Source organism: Mauremys reevesii, linkage group 12 (genome assembly GCF_016161935.1).
Source record: "Mauremys reevesii isolate NIE-2019 linkage group 12, ASM1616193v1, whole genome shotgun sequence".
In the NCBI taxonomy this organism is placed as follows: domain Eukaryota; kingdom Metazoa; phylum Chordata; order Testudines; family Geoemydidae; genus Mauremys; species Mauremys reevesii.
The window spans coordinates 43,130,634-43,153,335 of record NC_052634.1 but is presented as its reverse complement, the minus strand read 5'-3'; the positions used below and the strand labels follow the sequence as shown (position 1 = coordinate 43,153,335).

Sequence of the window (22,702 nt, the reverse complement as noted above, 5' to 3'; positions counted from 1 at the left end):
GCAGGAAGACACTGTGCAAGTAGATCCACATTGGCTGTTATCAGGAAGATCCAAAGGGAATGTTTCCAGGAGTTGTGCACTCCCAGAAAGCACAAAAGCCTGTGAGACTCAGCAGAGGCCAGACGAAAACTACAGTAGCCACTCAGCCCTTATTCCACGCAACAGAATCAACTTGGAAGAGACGCTACATGTGCCATGAGTGCGGGAAAAGCTTGGCGGAGCTCTCACCTTATCACACATCAGAGAATCCACACAGGAGACGCCCTACACGTGCTCTGAGTGCGGGAAAAGCTTCAATCAGAGCTCTGTCCTTATCAGACATGAGAAAATCCACACTGGGAGATGCCTACACGTGCTCTGAGTGCGGGAAAAGCTTCAATCAGTGCTCAAACCTTATTACACATCAGAGAATCCACACAGGAGACGCCCTACACATGCTCTGAGTGCGGGAAAAGCTTCGGGCGGAGCTCTGACCTTATCACACATCAGAGAATCCACACAGGGGAGACGCCCTACACGTGCTCTGAGTGCGGGAAAAGCTTCAATCGGCGCTCTCACCTTATCAGACATGAGAGAATCCACACAGGGGTGACGCCCTACACGTGCTCTGAGTGCGGGAAAAGCTTCAATTGGCGCTCTCACCTTATCAGACATGAGAGAATCCACACAGGGGTGACGCCCTACACGTGCTCTGAGTGCGGGAAAAGCTTCAATCGGCGCTCTCACCTTATCAGACATGAGAGAATCCACACAGGGGTGACGCCCTACACGTGCTCTGAGTGCGGGAAAAGCTTCAATCGGCGCTCTCACCTTATCAGACATGAGAGAATCCACACAGGGGTGACGCCCTACACGTGCTCTGAGTGCGGGAAAAGCTTCAATCAGCACACAAGCCTTATTAGACATCAGAAAATCCACATGAGAGAGAACTGTTATAAATCCCTTGACTAGGGCTGGCCAAAGTTTGGTTTTTTTAATTACATTTGCTAATTCCCACATAGTGATTTTTGCACCATCTTCACCAAGGTCTCTCAGCTCCACCAGATCAGTTGCCTGCTTCTGCCTTTTGCAGCTCACCCTTCTTTGGGGTCAGTCCTGTGATCTTTTCTATCAACTCCTTTCCTTTGAGTCGTAGGAGTGTGTGTCCCTCCTGCCAGGAATGTTCATCAACTCCAGGTGGGAGAGGGGTTTGATCCCAACAAGCTACACTGAGGCAAAAAGTACCTGTGCCTGACAGCCACTAGGGCTGTACATGGCGGCTGCTTAAGTTAGTGATCTTGGTGTAACAAGACAATTATAGTTGTAGAGCAGATGTAGCCCAGGTGCAGGGGTTGGCATTAGCTTTCCCCTTGACCTGACCTAAACTCCATCACTTTTCCTAGTCTAAACAAACCCTGAGCATCACGGTTATACTGTTCCCCCATTTCACAGCAATTGTTAGTCATCGAGTTCTCCCTTGGGGAACCAATTGTTTCATTCCCAGTTGCTCTGATGTTGCTTTAGGTTGTGCTGGGGAGCAGATATTTTTATTATTTTCCACACTTAAAATATATTGAACTATAACAAAGAGCAGGAACAGGGCAGGGATAGGGAAAAATGTCATTTCACCCATTGTAACAACAGACGTAGTTAGGGTAAGTCAGAGGGATTCCCTTATTCCCCATCACCATCCTCGTTCAATCCGTGCTAGAGCCTAAGAATCCTTTTCCTTTCCCCCGTTGTGGGATGGGAGACTTCCCAAAGTGCTCCCTGTGCTATAGCACATGGCTAAGCTCAGAGAATAAACCCGAAATAGCCCCTGAGCTTTGCTTTTTGAATTCTGTGTTTCCGATTACTTCAAGCCAGGGCACTGTGATTATTTACCAGTTTCTCTAGCACTGTTCCTACCACTGTTTCTGTAACATATTTTGTTTTTTGTGGGACAGGGTTGTTATTCCTTTGCCTAACCCCAACCTGGAAGGCCAGGGTGTCTGTCTTCTCTGGCCCCTCCCCACAGACAAATCTGACAGGGTTGCACCTGCCAGGAGCAAACAAAAAGCCCCACTGGTCACACACAGAAAGCAGATAGACACACACAAGATACAGAAGAAACTGAATTATTTGAGCTATCAACATTTCCACTTTCCCACGGCATGTTAGTTCTGAAGGTTGTTTTAATTTATTTTCTTGGAACCAGAAATGGGGAAAGAGACACTGGAGTCAGTTGAATTACAGCAGGAAGAGTTAAGTCTCATGATTTGTCACTAACCCAAAGGCTTTGTAAACAGAGCGATAATGTTACTGAATGGTCTGGCTAACCCTGCAGTTAGAAACAATCAGCTCTATGGGTGGCAAATTGACAGAGGCTCTGCTGCTGATCATGAAATAGAAGCACATTACTTTAAAATAGCTGCTACTTCAGTGCCTCTGGAAGTACAGAAAACAATGATCTGTGTTAAATGAAAGTTGCCATTTCTCAGAGCCCCAATTTCTATTGTGTGTGTACAGGAAGGTTTGAATGTGTAGCAGGTAGTTTGGTCAAGCTTAGCTATTTTATGTGTGTAACAGGCTCCTGCCCACCTCCAGCAGAGGTTTCAATCACATACGATGGCAACTTACCGAATGTCACACAAATTAGTCCATCCTCCCCATATTCAGTCTCTGACGGAATGTTAGGATGAGGCAGAGAACTGGGAAAGTATCGCAGTAGGAATACATTAAAAAGTGGGATTAATCAGAGCTGGGCTGCAGACAGAGCCTGTTCTAGAGCTGGTGAAGTGACAGGGACACACTCCCAGTAGTGCTGGCTCTGAAGTAACAGCAGAAGCAGATCGAAGAGAATGAGCTCAAGGGCAGCTGCCCTGTCAGTGCATCACTCACCTGGCAGGTGTTACACAAAACACAGCACTTCCCCCACCCGCCACCACTTCATTATACTGTCCATGGGGCTGTTTGTCCTGCAGGACTTTGATCTCTCTGGGTGGTCCATGGTGATTCATAACAGAGCCATTAGGGGAGCAGGAGTCATCCCAATGGAAATCTCTCCACTTCTTTCTCAGTGTTACCTTCTTAGTCCTGGCTTTGGAGATGACATTAGCCTTATCCTGTCTTGATTTTAGGTAGGATTGTGATCACCTTCTGGGGCTTGGCAGCTTAGAACTTTTGAGGGCTTTTCTCTGCCTTTTTGGTCCCCGCTGCAGTCAGTACATTCTAGACATGGGCATGGTGACCTTCCTGAGGATCTTGACAGCTTTGGCCAGCTTCTTGGTGGCTATTTTCCTGCTCAGAGCCACTGTCGTCTTCTCATGCCTTGTCCTGGGGGCCCAGCCGTTGGCTGAATGTGAAGGAGCCCAAGTGCTGGTGACTTTAGCCTGCAGCAAGTTGCCTTTGCTCGTCAGACTCCTGAACTGCAGCTGGATGTGGTTCTTGTTCTTCTGCACAGCACAGCCCTGGAGAAGAGGGATCTGCAAATGTACATTCATATGATCCCTTTGTTTAATTGATGAAAACATAAACTAGACACTTAGAGGATTGGAACTGATTTCAGCTGATGGACAGGTTTGCTAGGTTTTTATGCATTTGGACAGCAAAATGTTGAGTGTTCACATTCATTTCAAGCATCCTTGTATAGTGGAGCTCCTGAACATAATGGAGAATGGTTTTTGTAAAGGAAAATCATGCCTCACGAATCTACTATAATTATTTGAGGGAGTCAACAAGCATGTGAATAAAGGTGATCCCGTGGATATAGAATACTTAGATTTTCAGAAAACCTTTGACAAGGTCTCTCCCCAAAGGCTCTGAAGCAAAATGGGATAAGATGGAAGATCCTCTCTGGGATAGGTAACTGGTTCAAAGGCAAGAACGAAAGGGTCTGATTTTCAGAATGGAGAGAGGTAAATAGTGGTGTCCCCCTCGGGTCTGTACTGGGACCAGCACTGTTCAACATACTCCTGAGTGATCTGGAAAAGGGTAAACAGTGAGGTGGAAACATTTGCAGATGATACTGTCAGAGTCTACCCTCACTTGAAACTGGGGTTTCAAGGTGAGGACCCATGTCTTCCCCACCCCAAAATCCTAGGGTAGGTCTCCTTTGCTGCCACCACCTCGGTCAATTACGTGGGCCAGGACACCCCTGTTTTCCCCCTGTCTCCCGCAGAAGACACTCCCTGGGGAACACAGATCAACTCACAGAGGAGGAACCTCCCCCCTCCCTCTCTCCTAGCCACTGGGAAGATATACACCGAGTCAAATCCTTGACTCAACACAAAGAGGGACTTACCTCCCCCTCCCCTTCCCTAGTCCAGGAAAGAGATACCTGATTCAAACTGCTTGAATCAAACCCAAGAGGAACTATCTCTTCCCCCTCCCTTCTCTGCCCGGAGATAAGCTGTCTCACCACCAAGAGAGAATGTCTTAGCCCCTTCCCCTATATCCACAGTAGAAGGGATTTAATCAAATCTTTATAGAAAGAATTTATTAAAAGAAAAACAAGAAAATACAGAATCACTATGAGTCCAAGCTGGACACTCCTAGGGTATAACCTTGCTAAGTTCTGGAGAGACTCCTCTCTCTTCTCAGTACAACCAGTACAGGCAGAATTAAGAATAATCAATAACAAACACACAGAATTGCAAACATAGGATTATTAGATAATGACACAAAGTATCTTTCTAATACTCACTATCTTGACTAGAAGAAATTAGTTCAGAAAGGTAGAAACTTGTAGACTTGATTAAAACATCTGGACTCTTGTAACTCCAGACGGCTAAAGACAAAACACATAGGATCAGAGGGAAAAAGTTCCCTCCTAGAAATTTCAAATTCTCTTCCCTGATTGGTCCTCAGGTCAGGTGCCTACCAGGTACTATTTTTAACCCTTTACTAACTATTCATGACAGATACAAACCAACTCAAGTTAGTTACATCCAAAAGAGAGTGTGAAGTGTGACAAAGGGATCTCACCAAAGTGAATGACTGGGCAGCAAAAAAGCAGATGAAATTCAATGTGGATCAATGCAAAGTAATGCACATGGGAAAACATGATCTCAATTCTACATCTAAACTGATGGGGTCTAAATTAGCTCTTACAACTTAAGAAAGAGATCTTGGAGTCACTGTGGATACTTCTCTGAAAACATCCACTCAATGTGCATTGGCAGTCAAAAAAGCGAACAAAATGTTGGGAAGTCATTAGGAAAGGGATGGCCAGCAAGACAGAAATATAATATTGCCTGTCTATAAATCTGTGGTAGGCCCACATCTTGAATACTGGAGCTGGTCTCCCATCTCAAAAAGATATATTGGAATTGGGAAAGGCACAGAAAAGGGCAACCAAAATGATTGGGGTGTGGAACAGCTTCCATGTGAGGTGAGATTAATAAGACTGAGGGGAGTTTTCAGCTTGGAAAAGAGATGACTAAGGCGGGGCTAGGATAGAGGTCTATAAAATGACGGGTTTGGAGAAAGTAAATAAGGAAGTATCAGAGGGGTAGCCGTGTTAGTCTGGCTCTGTAGGGAAGTGCTATTTACTCATAACACAAGAACTGGGGTCACCCGATGAAATGAATAGAGAGCAGGTTTAAAATAAACCAAAGGAAGTATTTCTTCACCCAACACACAGTCAACCTGGGGAAACATTGCCAGAGGATGCTGTGAGGGCCAAGACTATAACAGGGTCTACCAAAGAACTAGATAAGTTGATGGAGGATGGGTCCATCATTGGCTATTAGCCAGGATGGGCAGGGATACAAAACCATGCTCTTGAAGTGTCCCCAGCCTGTTTGCCGGAAGCTGGGACTGGGCGACGGGATGGATCGCTTGATGATTCCCTGTTCTGTTGATTCCCTCGCGGGCACCTGGCATTGGCCACTGTGGGAGGACAGGATTCTGGGCTGGCTGGACCATTGGTCTGATCCAGTCTGGCTGTTCTTATGACCAATAGAGGGCAGTCCTCGACAGCAATATTTATATTTGGTGCACTGAAAGGGCTAACTTTCCAAAGCTGACCCAAATGATCAGTGAAAGTGTTTTGGAGAAAAAACACTAAACAGAAGAATGTAAATGAAAACTGGGAGCTATTGTTTAAGGAGCTTGTTAGATGGGGCATAAGCCACATTGCCTAATTAGCTGAGCTTGCAATGGCCTTCCACTCAACTCGCTGACATTTCTCCATCTGCAAATGTGGTAACTGTTTTAAAACCTAGATCCAATCAATTACAACATGTCAGGGAAGATTCTAGGCATCAATGATCTGATCATTGGGTTGATGGCGGTAAACAAGAGATTCCCATAAGGCTCCCTCCCTCTTCCCAAGAGCCACCTCATCCTCTCTCCCCTTTCTGCTCCCGCATCCTCTGCAAATTTTCAAAGACAGATGCCTCGTGACAGCCTTCGCTCTTGAGGAAGTTGCCTAGTGGTCAGGGTTTTGGTCCTTTGGGGTGGAAGGACGCAGCAGATAGTGGGGGAGCCCAGGGCCTCCCATGGGCTCTGACCCAGGCCACTCTGAGGGCAACACTTCCTGCCACCTCACTATTGTCCAAAGTTTGCAGTTTGTCACAGGAAGCTCTGAACAGTGTCAGCTCACTGCTTGGCACCTCTTTGCAGCCGGGTATGGCATGGCAGCTCTCTCCTTCTTGGGGTGGCAGCTGTGTCTGTTACGCTGACAGATCCGGGTCAGTGACTTGTCGGTGGGTGGGATCGAACTGGGAACTCAGGAGCTTAGTGCGTGGGCCTCTACAGCATGAACTGAAAGCCACCTAGCTGCTAGCTAAGACTGTAGAAAAGACTCGTTTTATCTCTCCCTCTAAGTAATCCCAGTGCCACTAGCTGGGACGCCCCACCACACCCGGGAGGTGTGTGGGTTACATACTTCCCCTAGCTGAGGAAGCGCATCCGAGCTTCGGAGAGTTCCCAGCTGTAATCCTGGACAACCCCTGTAACGATGCGGCCTCTGGCGGACACTGCTGAGAGGATCAAGTCCGGGCCAAGTGCTTGGAGCAGGGCAGTCACAGCCCGAGGCTGGGTGCCCTTTACTATTAAAGCACGTCACAGCAGCCATGCCGGGAGAACTTTGGTTTTACCCCACTGGCCAATCGGACGTCATACAAGCAATTCCCTCAGCTATTCCAGTTCCCTTCTATCACCACCAGCCCCGCTCCTTATGGGGATGAATGGTTATGAAAACCGATACCCCAGTAAAAGAAAACGGGTTCTGTCAAAGGACCAAGCCCCAAATGCAGGTGAATAGATGAATCAGATCTTACCCACAAATCACGCTCTAGCAAATCCTTCAGCATGTAAAATCTAAAGGTTTATTCATAAAAAGTAAGAAATATGGATGAGAGCTAAAATTGTTAAAGGAATCAGTTACATCCAGTAATGGCAAAGTTCTTGGTTCAGGCTTGTAGCAGTGATGGAATAAACTTCAGGTTCAAATCAAGTCTCTGGAGTCCATCCCCAGCTGGGATGGGTCATTCAGTCCTTTGTCTAGAGCTTCAGTTTGTAGCAAAGTCCTCCAGAGGTAGAAGCAGGACTGGAGATGAGGCATCAGCCTTTATAGTCTCTTGCCATGTGGTCTTTGCTTTCTTTGTCGCAAGGACACTCGATCCAGCACGTGGCACAGAAAAACCTTCGAGTTCTGTCCATAGGCAGGTCCCTGCAGACCTTGCTGAGTCACAGGGTGTATCTGCCTTCTGTCAGTGGGTCGATTGTAGATGGTCCTTAGTGGGCCATCAAGGAGGCGAGGCAGAACTGACACCAACTTGTCTGGGGTATTTCCCGGAAGCAGAGCACAAGTTTGAAATATGGGCAGCATAGAGCCAATATTCATAACGTCAACTACAAAAAATGATAGACATCTAGAGATAGCATCATTATAATCAGTCAATCAGAACCTCCACATAGACCCCTTACACAACAACCTTTCTACAATATTGGCTGCAAATAGAGAACAGTGGCCACAACGGTGATCTGTACCGTTACAGATTATGTCAGTAACATCACAGGAGGTGACATGGCATCAGTGAGACTGGGGGTTTGGCTACACTTGCAGGTGTACAGTGCTGGGAGTTAAAGCTGTCTTCGTACAGCTGTGTAGGGAAAGCGCTGCAGTGTGGCCACATTTGCAGCATTTGCAGTGGTGTTGGGAGTGGTGCATTATGGGCAGCTATTCCACAGAGCACCTCTTCCCATTCTGGTGCCATGGGTTGTGGGAAGGGTGCAGAGGGTGTGGATCATTCTGGTTCCTCTCCCAATGCCCTGTGATGCATCGCTTCACATCCCAGCAATCCCTGTTTTTCCGTCCATGTTTGGCGCCATCTTGCATCTTTCAACGTTTTCTGTGCAGCGCAATTCTGTGTTCCGCTTCGGTCTGGAAAGTGGAACCTGAACTGCTGAGGAGTTTGCTGACGAGTCTCGCCAGCACATCACATTTGGCAGTTGAGCTATTCCTTAAGATCCAAAGTGACAGTGAGGAGTGCAACAATGATAGCGAGTCGCATAACGCGTACGACACAAAATTGCTTGTAACATTCACAGACATGCTCAGCACCATGGAACGCCACTTTTGGGCTCAAGAAACAAGCACTGAGTGGTAGGATCACATTGTCATGGAAGTCTGGGATAATGAGCAGTGGCTGCAGAACTTTCGGATGAGAAAAGCCACTTTCATGGGACTGTGTGAGGAGCTCACCCCCACCCTGCAGCACAAGGACACAAGATTGAGATCTGCCCTGCCGGTGGACAGGGGCGGCTCTACAGTTTTGGCCGCCCCAAGCAGTCATGCGCGGGAGGCGCCCCGGAGCCGCGGGAGCAGCGGACCTCCCACGGGCATGACTGCAGAGGGTCCGCTGGTCCCGCATGGCCCGGCTGGACCCCCTGCGGCTGCGGACGGTTCGCGGATCCCGCGGCTCCGCTTGAGCTGCCGCAGTCATGCCTGTGGGAGGTCCAGCCGAGCCGCGGACGAGCGCTCCTCCGCAGTCATGCCTGCGGCAGGTCCGGTCGTCCCGGGCTCCGGTGGACCTCCCGCAGGCATGACCGCGCAGGTCCGCCGGTGCAGCCTGCCGCCCCTAGATTTGGCGCCCTAGGCACCAGCTTGTTTTGCTGGTGCCTAGAGCCGCCCCTGCCGGTGGAGAAGCGGGTGGCTATTGCAATCTGGAAGCTGGCAACTCCAGACAGCTACTGATCCGTCGCAAACCAGTTTGAAGTGGGAAAGTCGACCGTTGGAATCGTGTTGATGCAAGTTTGCAGGGCCATTAATCGCATCCTGCTAAGAAGAACTGTGACTCTGGGGAAATGTGCAGGACATTGTGGATGGCTTTGCACAAATGGGCTTCCCTAACTGTGGAGGGGTGATAGATGGGACCCATATTCCTATTCTGGCACCACCCCACCTAGTATCTGGGTACGTTAATCGGAAGGGGTATTTCTCTATGGTTCTCCAGGCGCTTGTGGATCACCGTGGGCATTTCTTTGACATTAACGCAGGCTGGCCCGTAAAGGTGCATGATGCACGCATCTTTCGGAACAGTGGCCTGTTCAAGAAGCTGCAGGCCGGGACTTTTTTCCCAGACCAGAGGATCACAGTAGGGGACGTCAAAATGCCCATTGTGATCCTTGGAGACCCACACCCGTTACTGCCTTGGCTCATGAAACCCTACAGGGAGCCTTGACAGCAGCAAGGAACGGTTCAACTACAAGCTGAGCCAGTGCCGAATGACTGTAGAGTGTGCTTTTGGCCATTTAAAGGGGTGCTGGTGATCTCTGTATGGGAATCTGGACTTGGGGGAAAGCAGCATCCCTGCGGTTATATCCGTGTGCTGTACCCTTCATAATATTTATGAAGGGAAGGGTGAAAGATTCAATCAGGCATGGACCTCCAAGGTTCAAGTCCTGGAGGCTGAATTTGCACAGCCAGAGAGCAGGGCTACTAGAGAGGCCCAGCACAGGGCTGCAAGGATTAGGGATGCCTTGAGGGAGGAATTTGAGGCTGAAAACCAACAGTAATGTTTGGTGCCTTGCACAGGAGTGAAGTGCAGTGGTTACAATGTTAGTGGGAATCTGTGTTTGCTAAGCTGATTTGCAGTGCCTGTGTCTTTCCTGGGCTAAGGTATCTTTGACTTTATGCAATAATAAAGACTGTTTTCAAAGCCAAGAATTCATTTATTGAAAAGAAAATTACTTTATGGAAAGACACACAACTTTTTGGGAATCTGAAAGGGCAGGGGGGTGGGGTGGGGAACTGTACACTCACAGGTTTAAATATGTCCTGGCTGGAGTGCTGTGCAATGACTGCTGCACTCCAGGGTGGCTATACTGCATGGTGATGGGGGTTGAGTGCAGAGGGTAAGGGTCATAGTTCTCAGGGCTGGTTGGTGAACGTACAGGTGTTGGGGGCAGCTGGTGGTGATGAGAACCTCGATGTTGGGGAAGGGGGGTTGGAGCTAATATGGGGGCACAAGGGAAAGAGCTTTGGGACAAGGGGTGCAGGGGGGAACCAGGGGCGGTAGTGCTCTGCCTGCATGGCTACGAGAGCCTGGATAGAGTCCGCTTGGTGCTCCAGGATGCTTATCAGCCGCTCCGTGCTTTGCTTCCTGTGCGCTGCATTTTCCTTGCGGATCCTGCTTTCCCTCTCCCTCCACTTCTGCGCTTTTTGATTTTCTGTGAGAGGTTGGTGCATCACTTCGTGCAGCATGTCGTCTTTGCTTTTTCGCTGTCTCTGCCAGAGGTTTTGCAGTCTCTCAGCCAGTGATAACACGGACAGCTGAGATCTCAAGGTTGCATCTGTAAAGGCAAAATGCAACACTTAACAGAGGCAGCATTGTTTATACCAGACAGAGTAATTCCCCTGCACTTAAGGAGGGCACATACAGTCTTCACAATAACGTAATTTTCCCATCCCAAAGAGAGCGCACATAACCCACGGGAGCCCCGAAAGGGGGAGTAAGGGGGACTAGTTGTTTCAGGGCTGTACTGTCCTCTGGGTTTCTGTGCCTTGGGGAGAGCCAACAACTGCAGGGGGCACCTACACTGAACACTATCCCAACATTTTCCACAGGAGTGTATCCTGGAAGATATCTCGCTGCTGCGGGTCACCTGGGAAGAGCGGGAGGGTCTTCTACTGCAATGTGGATTCCGCCCTGACCCCTATGCAGCTTGCCTGTGTGCAGCAATGGTCCCCCCACCCCTCGTGGACACATTAGCCTGACTGGGACAAGGACCACAATGGCTCTCCCAATAAACGTGCACAAGCGCATTGCCCACGCTCTGGATGAGACTTTTGATGAGATTACTGAGGCCGATTACCGGGACGTGATAGACCACATCAGTGCGCTATTCTGCATCTAGGCATGCATGCATGCAGCCGTAACCCTCCCGCCTCTCCCGAAAAATTTCCATCCTGAAAATAAAAGCCGCTTACTGGGAACCTGCTCCTCTGTTTGTCCTCCACCAAGTACCGGGTGCTGCGACTGGCTACCTTCCTCTTGGCTTGAGAAGAACTCCTGGCTGCTTGCCTCCAGGGACTCCGGGGTGTCTCCCCCGACTCCAGTACCCTCCCTCTCGCTTTCCCCTCCTCCCCTGCTCTGAAGTGTCCATCGTGGTTGTCGGATTGGCGGTGGGTCACCCCCAAGTATTGTGTCCAGCTCCTTGTAAAATCGGCAGGTCGTGGGGGCGGCGGTTTCCATTGCGGGCTTTGCAGTAGGCACTCCGCAGCTCCTTCACTTTAACCCTGCACTGCAGCGCGTCCCGGTCATGGCCTCTTTCCAGCATGGCCCTTGATATCTGCCCAAAGGTTTCGTAATTCCTATGGCTGGAGCACAGCTGGGACTGCACAGCTTCCTCCCCACAAACACTGATGAGGTCCAGCAACTCGCCATTCTCCATGCTGGGGCTCATTTGCCACGTGGAGGCATGGTCACCTGGAAAGATTCACTGATTGCACTCCACACCTGGCTGAGCAAACAGGAAGGGGATTTTTTTTAAATTTCCGGGGCATTAAAGGGTGGGTCTGACAGCTGGTCACCTGAGGCCAGGGCAGTAGAGTTCGAACTGATGAGCAGAGTAGCTAGAACAGGCACTCTGGGATAGTGCTGAATACTTCTGAAGGCCAATAACAGCGCTTTTGGTGGCCACAGTGGCGGGGCAGCACTGCATCAGCAGTGCTATAGTCTTTATTCCTCTTGTAGAAGTGGAGTACAGCCAGTGCTGTAGCCAGGGAGATACAGCGCTGTATGCGCCTTGGAAGTGTGGACGGTGAGTGAGTTACAGCACTGTAAAGCCAACACCAGTGCTGCAACTCTCAAGTGTAGCCAAGTCTGAACACTAGATGCCTTTCTGGAATGTGTTTGCCCCAAAAGTAGCTCTTGTGTCATACAGGAGGCCTCTGATATGCAGGGGGTCAGATTAGATGCTCTAATGGTCTCTTCTGGCCATAAAGTCGACTAATTTCTGAAAAACTGAGTGTAGCATTGGGAGCAGCGTCTGATGTTTTCCTGTCTAGCCAGCTTGCTGCCTAGAACGAACGCTCCTTGAGTGGGGTGAGCCACAGGGAGTAGCTCAAACCTCCAAAGTGCCTGGGCAGGAGCAGGACATTGGCACAGCAAGGGAGGGGTGTGGCAGTGACATCACAAAGGCCTTTTGCAGGACCTCAGACTATTGGTCAAAGGTGGTGGGGAGGTGGTGACCTCACAGAGAGACGCTGACATCAGCCAGGCAGGACAGGGGCGAGGAGCCAGGGAAACCTCAGAGACCCCTGTGGCTTTGCAAAGAGACCCCCCCCACTGTCCTGGACTCCCTGGGAGGTGCCTCCCACCCCCCACCCAATGGAGCACCAAGGATTAAAGTGGCAGCATCTAGTGTCAGTGGGGTTCAGTGGCTCAGGCCAGACCCCTGAGCTGGGGACCCACCCCCATAGCTCTGCTCGAGGGCCTGGGGTTTTCACAGCCCCCTCCTCACCCCTCCCTGAGCCCAGCCTGGCTCCTCACCCGGAACAAAGCAGAAGCGTCCGTCGGCCTCACTGCTGTCCGAGTCCCAGGCGCTGCTGCTGTCCCATGGGGAGCGGGCCGAGCTGCTGAGGCTGGGAGAGGATCCTCCACCTCCTGCCCTGGGAAGGCTGGAAGGTCCCACTGACCGGGCAGGGCGATGCCTCCTGCTGGAAATGGGGGCTGGGCTCCTGGGACCGCTGCTGCCCACACAACAAGCCCCGGAGCCACCCTGCCTGGTTCTGCTCCTGGGCTGGGTCCTGCCTGCCCAGCCGCATCCTGGCCCAGCTCCATTTTGGCCAGGCCGGTGCCTCTCCCACCTCAGCACCTGCGCCAGGAGCAGGTTTCCTCTGCCAGAAGGCTGGGCACTTCCACCTCCTGGCCCGGCCGGGAGCTCCTTCCCCGCCAGCGGGATGGAGGCCGCTCCGCTCCTGGGAAGATGGCAGCTGCTCCCCTCAGGCTCTGGGGCCACTGGCAGAGCCTTCTTCCTGAACATCCTCAGGAGCCTGGCCATCCTGGAACCGAGCGGGGAGCAGGCGTGAGTCCAGGGTCAGGGCAGACTCTCACTAACCAGCCTGTTTGGTCCCTCCCCATCCCTGCCCCAGCCAGAGCAGCTCCTCCTCCCAACACAGGGGTGCAGAGAGTGCAGGCTACACACACTGGCAGGAGTTCATTGCATGACCTGCTCCCCCTCAGCACTCCCCCTCGTCATCCCTGGGGCTGCAAGAACCGGGGAGTCTCGTCCGTTTCGAGCACTGGGGTCAGTCACACAGACCCTTGGTCACTTTGGACAAGCAGCTCCCTCCTGCCCGCCCAGGACACACTCACACCTCCCCAACCTCCGTCCCAGGCTAGAGAAGGAAGAGAACCCAGGAGTCCGGACTTCTCCTGGGAAACCATTCCCCACTTCAAAGTCCCTCGGCATAGCAAGGCCAGGGCCCCCTCGGTTCCCATTGATTTCCATGCTCAGCAGCTCCCCGGGTCTGGCCCAGCTCAGAGACTCTCAGCCTGGGGAACAGTCTCCCACCAGGGAAGGGCTGGGAGCCCCATTGCTGGGACCTTGCCAAACACACTGGAGACGGCTCTGGAGAAGCCCCTCCCCGGTCTGAGAGCGAGGGGCTCCTGGGGGCTGTTTGCAAATCCAATCTCCTTTGGGAGAGATTCTCTCCCCCTCTTTCTGCCTCTCCCCAGACAGACAGGGGACGCCACCGAGGAACCCTAATGCCACTCACTTGCTCTGGTGACGGAGCGATGGATGGAGGATGTTCAGTGTCATCCCTCACCCTTCTCCTCACTCTCCAAGCCCAAAGCAGGCTGGAGACGGGGGTGGTGACCTGAGGAGTTACCCTGCCCAGCCAGCAGGCAGGGTGATGACATCGGGCGATCGGCTGGCTGGGAAAACAAGAGTCTGTCTTATTGCCAGGGAAAAGAGAAACTTGGCCAGCAGCAGGGGGTGCAGAACATCACCCTAGTGCGGGGGTGACAGCACTTATTTCCTTGGTCTTAAAAGAGAACAACAAGGACCTGAGTCTCCTCCCTGTCAATAACCCCCTGCTCAGCCAATCAGGGTAGAGACTGAGGGCGGGAGGCTGAGGGTTCTCACCAGAGAGCCCAAAGGATGGCCCAGGTCACCGGTGGGGATCACTGCCCGAGCACTATTTCAGCCCCACATTTTTGGGTGGACCTCCCACAGTGGGAGCTGCCGAGCACTCCCCTGCAAAACACACACACCCACACACCCCTTCTGGTGTTGGGAGGGGAACAGGTGAAAGGACAAACGAAGCACGAGACAAAGAGAAAGGAGGGAGGGATGAAGGAAAAGATTAAACAAAAAGGACAAACCCTAATGTCCCCAGTGATTCTAAGGGACAAAATCCCAAGTGCAGAATAAAATTCGGCCTCCTTAAGCTCGTGTTTTCCATGCGTAGAATTCAACTATCACCAGATGGATCAGACTGAACAGGTTTCAAACCTCGAGGAGGCTCTTACCTTCTAAACAGGGATGGTTGTTTTCTAGTAAACTCATTAAAAGGGAAGGAGAAAACTCGAAAGAGGTTCCTCCTGGCGCTCAGGTACCTGAACCCGAATACTCTCTCAGTCCTCAAAGAGAGACCTGGAGAAGGAGACTTGCTGAAGCAAAGCCACAGGGGTCTCTGAGGTTTCCCTGGCCCCTTGCCCCTGTCCTGCCTGGCTGATGTCAGCATCTCTCTGTGAGGTCACCACCTCTCCACCGCCTTTGACCAATGGTCTGAGGTCCTGCCAAAGGCCTTTGTGATGTCACTGCCACACCCCTCCCTTGCTGGGCTAATGTCCTGCCCCTGACCAGGCACTGTGGAGGTTTGAGCTACTCCCTGTGGATCACCCCACTCAAGGAACGTTCGTTCTAGGAAGCAAGCCGGTAGTTTTGGATCATCTGCAAATTTTGTCAGCTCACTGTTTAGCAGATCATTTATGAATATGTTGACTAGTCCTGGTCCCAGTACAGACACCACTAGTTACCTGTTTCCATCCTGAAAACTGATCATTTATTCCTATCCTTTGTTTCTTGTCTTCTAACCAGTTATTGATCCATGTGAGGACCTTCCGGAGATGAAAGTAAGCCGGCATGTTCCGGTATGGGGTACCGGCAAGAGCCGGTACGCTGTGCCAGCCCGGCCCAGCTTCCCCAGGCTGGTGATTTAAAGGGCCCAGGGCTCCCTGCTTCGGACAGAGCCCCGGGCCCTGTAAATCACCTCCCCCCTGCCAGAGCCCTGGGGAGCCATGGATGCTGCTCTCTCCCGCTCTGCCAACACAGAGCAGGGGCGGCAGAAGCTTCCTTACAGTGGGTGGCGGCACCATTGTCCAAACTGTGGCACTCCCATGACACCCCTTCCCTAAGGACCCCCATTCACACCACCTCTCCCCCCGAGGCCACACCCAGAGAACGCCTCTTCCCCAAGACTGCACCCTTCCCCCCCCCCATCATTTGTCCTAACAGCCAGTAAAGAGTGGTGGGGCCATGGCCCTCTGAACCCCCTGTTCCAGCCCCCCTGACACAGAGCTAAGCAGGCAGCAGTGTGTGTGTGTGTGACAGAGAGTGTTGTGCTGAGCTGAGCCAGTGAGAGAAGGGGGCTGATGTCGGGGCTGTCCCCTGCCTCAGGACTGGTTGCTTCCAGCAGCTGTCAGAACTTAGAGACAGTGTGCGACACACTCACTCTTCCGCAACACACACACTGTCTCTCCCCCCCCACACACACACACACATGCTCTCTACCCATGGGTGGCAGTTTGTAGAAATTTTGGTGGTGCCCAGAACCCGCCCCTGCCCAAACTCTGCCCCTCACCTGCCCAAGGCTCTGGGTGGGAGTTTGGGTGAGGGAGGAGGTCTGAGGTGCAGACCCTAGGCTGGGGAAGGGGATTGGGATGCAGGATGCAGGCTCTGGGAGGGAGTTTGGGGATGGGAGGGGTGCAGAGGGATGGGGTGCAGGGGTGAAGGCTGTGGGTGTGGCTGCAGATGAGGGGTTTGGAGTGTGGGAGGGGCTCAGGGCGAGAGTAGGAGTGTGGGGGATGAGGGCGCTGGCTGGGACTGGGGATAAGGTATTTGGGGGGCTGGAAGGGCTCAGCTCAGGCAGAGGTTCAGGGTGCGGCGGGATGGGGGGTCTGGCTGGGACTGGGGATAAGGTGTTTGGGGGGCTGGAGGGGCTCAGGGCTCAGGCAGAGGGTCAGGGTGCGGCGGGATGAGGGCTCTGGCTGGGACTGGGGATAAGGTATTTGGGGGCTGGAGGGGCTCAGCTCAGGCAGAGGGTCAGGGTGCGGCGGGATGGTGGCTGTGGCTGGGACTGGGGCGACGGTGTTTGGGGGGCGGGAGGGGCTCAGGGCTCTGGCAGAGGGTCAGGTGCGGCGGGATGGGGGCTGTGGCTGGGACTGGGGATAAGGTGTTTGGGGGCTGGAGGGGCTCAGGACTAGGGTAGAGGGTTGAGGGTGCGGTGGGGGGGCTCTGGGGTGGGGCAGAGCTGGGGATGAGTTTGGGGTGCAGGCCGGCTGCTCTGGGAGAGGGGCCAGAGAGGACACCCCCCAGCCCTTTCCCTGCAGGCAGCAGCAAGCTCTGGGGGAGGAGCCCCCTTTCCTGCCCCCCAGCAGCACACTGTCACTGTGGCGTCACTGGGGGTGAGGGATGGGGCAGGAGTGGTGACTGTGGGCAGAGCCCCCCCCCTCTGTGCTGCTTGAGGGTCCTGCCGGAAAAGGGTTTCAGGGGGCAGGGCAGGCTCAGTCAGTCTGTCCCGGCCATGGGGCACTAACACCATGCGGCATCAGTTGCTGGGAGGCAACATGGAGCTGCTCAGGGAAGAGACAATCAGTGATTCTCTGCTCCTGGGCCCGGGAAAGACGAGCGGAGCGGGGGCAGAGCCCGGGGCCGCAGAACACTCGGGGGAGGCGTGGGGGGCACCTGGCTCCACATATTGCTGGAGCTGGGTCCCTGGTTCTGCATATTGCTGGTGCCCGAGCACCATATGGGTATGGAGCTCTCCACGTATGTCTCTACCCCACACTGCAGTTGAAAAGCAGCTGGCAATCTAGTAAGGTGCCCATGGACCAATGAGATAGAGAAATCTGCATCATGTGATGCTGTACCAGCCTGTGAGGCATTGCAAACCCTTCCCAAAGCACCCTGCTGCACAGTGGGATAGCTACCCACAGTGCACTGCTCTCTGTGGCAATCCAAGAGATGCTAGCATGGATGTGCTCTGGTGACACAGGGGCATAGGCTGGACATGCAACAGCTGTTCAATTAAAACACTTTAGTTAAAGCCACATTACTCTTTCATGCAGACATAGCTTAAGAGTGAGACAAGACCCAGCTCCATTGAAACTGAAGAACCACAACTTCCTCCACAGTCGGCAGGATTTGAACCTGCACAGGGAGACGCCAATGAATTTCTAGTCCATTGCCTTAACCACTCAGCCACAACTACTTGCTGGATATGTGGCTCTCACTGCACTCTAGTTCTGTTCTCACTGAGTGATAAATTCCAGTTGTTTCCTGAAACCAGCTTCCACAACACACACACGGCTGTGCCCTTGTGTAAATGTGTCCATGGCTGAACTGCAAGAATTCCTGCTCCTTTCCCTTCCGGCTGGAGCACGAGGAGAGTGTGTTTGTGGCTAATGACTTTGCTGTAGCTTGTTGTCCATTTCCTGCCTCGATCATTCAGACAGTCCCTTTCCCGTCATATCCCCAGTACATCAGTGATTGCGATAGCAGGGGGCAGGGTTTCTCTGGGGCACTGAGCTTTGCCAGAGGGTTGGTGGCTCCTTTCTTTCCTCACCCTGGAGTAAACTCAGCTTTTTATTCCATCCTTGATGTTTCAAGGAATAACAACAGATGACCAAAGAAAGAGGTGGACAGGGTGGGTCTCAGGAGGGGCAGAGAGGTGGGTGATGGGCAGGGTGGGTCTCAGGAGGGGCAGAGAGGTGGGCGATGGGCAGGGTGGGTCTCAGGAGGGGGCAGAGGGGGGTGGGTGATGGGCGGGTCTCCGGGGAGGGGCAGAGAGGGGTGGGCAGCAGGCGGACCGTGGGGGCGGGGGTGGAGAGGCGCGAGGAGGCCCTGGGGGAGGAGAGGAGCGAGCGACCAGCTGGCCTCAGCCAAAGAGCAGGGGTGGGAAGTGGCCAACTGGGAGTGAGGGCGGAGCACAGGTGGGGCCTCGGAGGGAGGAGAACGAGGGAAGGGGGTGGAGTGGGGGGACAGCACCGCGGTCTGGGCAGGGGCCGCCCACAGGATTCAGGGGTCCTGGGGCAAAACAATTTCAGGGGCCCCTTCCATAAAAAAAGTTGCAATACTATAGAATCCTGTATTCTCCTGGGGGCCCTGCAGGCTACATTGGTTCCTGTCCATTCAGGAGGTTATTTCCCACCTATTCATAAATAATGAAGCTGCTCTAAGCGGAGGGGAGAGAGCTGTCCCGTCCGTGCAGTTAACCCATCTCCCCGAGAGGTGGTAGCTATGTCAGTGGGGGAAGCTATGTTGGTGGGTGTGCAAGCTGTGGTGTCTACATGTATATATAAAGTTTAATCAAACCCCATTTTTAAAACCCCTGTGGCCTGGGAATAGAAAAGGAGCTCTCTGAGGCAGAGCCCGTCCTTCAAAATCCTTAAGATCACGGACTTGCCAACACAAATGTCATGGGGGTATAACTCAGTGGTAGAGTGTTTGACTGCAGATCAAGTGGTCCTTGGTTCAAATCCAAGTGCTCCCTTCCAAACTTGTTATTTCAGTAAAAATAATTCTATTTTCAGGAGCTCCACTAAATAGGGATCCCTGAAATGAATGGACGCACTCAATGTTTTCCTGTGCAAATGCATAAAAACCTCCCAAACATGTCCCCCAGCTGAAATCAGTTCCAATCCTCTAAGTGTCTAGGTTTGTTTTCATCAACTAAACAAAGGCACATGAAGACACATTTGCAGGTCCTTGGCCTCCATGGGCTACAATGTGCAGAAGAACAAGAACCACATCCACTTGGGAGGCATGGACTAGTCTGTATTACATTTGGTAAGTAAGTTGCCATTGGGACTGAAAACTCTCCTGGGGGTGGACAGGAGCCTGTTGCAAAAATAAAATAACCAAGATTTACCAAACTCCCTGTTACACATTCAATCCTCTGTGCACACGGCATCAACTGGGGCTCTAATAAATGGCAGCCTTCCATTAACACAGATTGTTGTTCCTTGTGACTTTCAGATACATTCGAATGGCAGCTGTTCAGAGGTCATGTGCTGCTAGTTCATTTTCATGTATGAAGTCCTGGGTTCTCTCTCTTTTTTTCGCTCTGCTGCTTTGCTCATGCCCAGCTGGAATGTGGCCCTGCAGGAGTTTTAATCCTGCTGAGTGAGGACCAAGTGCCAAGTGCATGCAAGGTTGGGGGGGTTTCTGCTCCTAAGTCACCTCAGTACATTTAAGATTCCCACCAGCTGTGCTGCTTGGGACAAGGGTAGATGAGACGGGCAAATCCTCCAGCACTGGAGGGAAAGGTCCCATCTGCTCAGACTGAGAGTCAAGGAAACAGAGGGGCAGTCAGTGCTCAGGGAGGAGAGAAATCAGTGATGTACACCCAACAGGGGACACTGTCTTTTTGAGTATCACAGGGGTAGCTGTGTTAGTCTGGATCTGTAAAAAGCGACAGAGTCCTGTGGCACCTTACAGACTAACAGACGTACAGGGGCATAAGCTTTCTTGGGTGAATCCAGGGGTGAGCTGCAGCCGGTTCGCACTGGATCGCGCGAACCGGTTGTTAAATTTAGAAGCCCCCTTTAGAACCGGTTGTTCCTGGAGGAACAACTAGTTCCAAAAGGGCTTTTAAATTTAACTAAAGCTCTAGTAGCTCCCTACCCTTCCCCCACCCCAGCTCACCTCACTCCGTCTCCTCTTCTGAAGCTCCTCCGGCTTCTCCTCCCCTCCCCAGCTTCCCGCCAATCAGCTGTTTGCACGGGAAGCCTCGGAGGGCTGAGAAGAAAGCAGAGGCTTCCAGCAGGTAAGTTTCAGCGGGGGCGGGGGCGCCAGCGGGTGGAGGGCTCCAGGCGCCGTGCTGCCCAGCGAGGTTGGGGCCGGACCTTGGTCCCTGGGGCCAGGCGGTGCAGCGTGGCTCCTGGCCCCCAGGTCCAGCTGCGACCTCGCTGGGCAGGGCAGCGGTGTGGCTCCTGTTCGGCCCCGGGTCCGGGCCGGGCGGCGGGTTGCTGGCCGGGGTCCGGTCGGTCCCGGCCGGCCGGGCCGCGGCGGGTCGCTCCCAGCGGCGGGTTGCTGGCCCGGGGTCCGCTCCCCGGGCGGCGGGGTTGCTGGCCCGGGTCCGCCCCTTGGTGGGGTTGCTGGCCCGGCGGCGCGGGTTGCTGGCCCGGGTCCGCTCCCCAGGCGGCGGGGTTGCTGGTCTGGCGAGTCCGCTCCCCGGCGTGGGGTTGCTGGCCGGGTCCCCTGGCGGGGTTGCTGGCCGGGTCCGCTCCCAGGCGGCGGGGTTGCTGGCCCGGGTCCGCTCTGTCCGGTCCCCAGGCGGCGGGGTTGCTGGCGCGAGTCCAGCCCGACGTCGGCTGGGTGGCTCGATCCCAGCCCCAGGCCAGCTGGGCCCCAGCTCCAGGCAGCACGGTAAGGTAGCAGGGAGCCGGTGTGGGAAGAGGGCAGGGGAGTTGGGGGTGATTAGTGTCAGAGCGGTCAAGGGCAGGGAACAGGGGATTGAATGGTGGCAAGGGTCCCCAGGGGCAGTCAGGAAGGAGCAGGGGTTGGATGGGGCGGAGGGGGGCAGTTAGGGGTAGGGATTCCAGGGACAGTCAGGGGACAGAGAGAAGGGGTGTTTGGATGGGGTAGGGGTCCCTGGGTGCCATCAGGAATGAGAGAAGGGATTGGATGGGGTGGCAGGGGGCGGACAGGGAAGGGGGGTGGATAGGGCATAGGTCGGGGGGGCTGTCAAGGAACATGAGGGGTTGGATGGGGCACAATCCCCCTCCCGGGGGCGGGGGGAGGGAGGGAACCGGTTGTTAACATTTTGGCAGGAGGAGGGAACCGGTTGTTAACATTTTGGCAGCTCATCACTGGGTGAATCCCCACTTCGTCAGATGAATGCAGTGGGAATTCTGTGACTGGCTAGCCAACTACAAAAGTAGTTTCTCCTCCCTTGGTGTTCATACCTCATCCTCACCCCTCACCCCTCATCCTCCCTGATTGAACTAATGCTCAAATAAATTTGTAAGTCTCTAAAGGTGCCACAAATACTCCTGGTCTTTCTTTGAACTAACGTTGTTATCTCTAGACTGATTCTTGCCTGCATATTTATACCTGCCCCTAGAAATTTCCACGACATTCATCTGACGAAGTGGGGATTCACCCGCGAAAGCTCATGCTCCAATACGTCTCTTAGTCTGTAAGGTGCCACAGGACTCTTTGTCTTTTTGAGGCGAGTGCAGCTGGCTTGGGATGGTGCTGATGATGGATAGAAAAAAGGCTGGAGTCAATGACTGATGAGACCACAGAAGGGGAAGGGGAATGGCAGCCCCACAGAAGGTCCTGGGTGCTCAGATGCCCCAGGTATTGCACCCTGGCCAGTCACAGAGAGAGAAAAGACCCAGCGGGACCCAGCGCCCCTACAGTGATCCCATGGACAAGAACCTGGCTGGGAGTGGGGTGAAAGCTCCCTGTGGGCAAAGGGGAGCTGAAATCCCTCAGTGTCCTGGAGTTTAAGCAATGGAAGCTTCAAACCCTGCACAGGTGTGGGCTGAGGTGCATCAGCAGAAGGTTGGACTGGACATGGGAGGCAGGTTTGTATAATTTTTGGTGGTGCCCAGAATGGGACTAAGGCCTGCCCCACACCCCACACACACTTGCCTAAGGCTCTGGGGGGGGAGTTTGGGTGAGGGAGGGAGAGGGGCTGGGCTCTGGGAGAGAGTTTGGGTGCAGGGTCTGGGCTCAGTCAGGGGTTTGGGGTGCAGGAGGGTGTGCAATGGGCAGGGTCCTGGAGAATGTTTGGGTGCAGGTTTGGGGTCTGGGTTGGGGCAGGGGGTTGGGGGTGCAGGAGATGGTGAGGGGTGCAGCATTTACCTCAGGCATCTCCCAAAAGCAACCCGCACCCCATCCCCCTCTGGCAGCAGCCCCTAAGCGGGAGGGCCACGGGTGTCTCTGCGCACCGCTGCCCACAGATTCCAACCCCGCAACTCCCATTGCCACAGTTGACAGAGTTGGCACTCAGGGAGGGAGCAGCGCGTAGAGACCCCACCCCACGCCAGGG

At 53.4% G+C, this 22,702-nt stretch overlaps 1 protein-coding gene and 1 non-coding gene across 2 annotated transcripts in view; both read left to right on the top strand.

Annotated features, from left to right (window-relative positions):
• Positions 1–474: 474 nt before the first annotated feature.
• The window catches only part of LOC120375425 (zinc finger protein 271-like), a gene marked incomplete at both ends in the record, with an annotated part of 52,507 nt that continues 30,279 nt past the window's right edge, over positions 475–22,702 (top strand). Inside the window, one exon of the mRNA XM_039496059.1 lies at positions 475–918. Coding sequence (XP_039351993.1) covers positions 475–918 — 444 coding nt within the window. The remainder of the gene's footprint in view (positions 919–22,702) is intronic.
• TRNAC-GCA lies at positions 19,121–19,192 on the top strand. Its single transcript has one exon. It is a non-coding gene; the product is annotated as a tRNA-Cys (tRNA).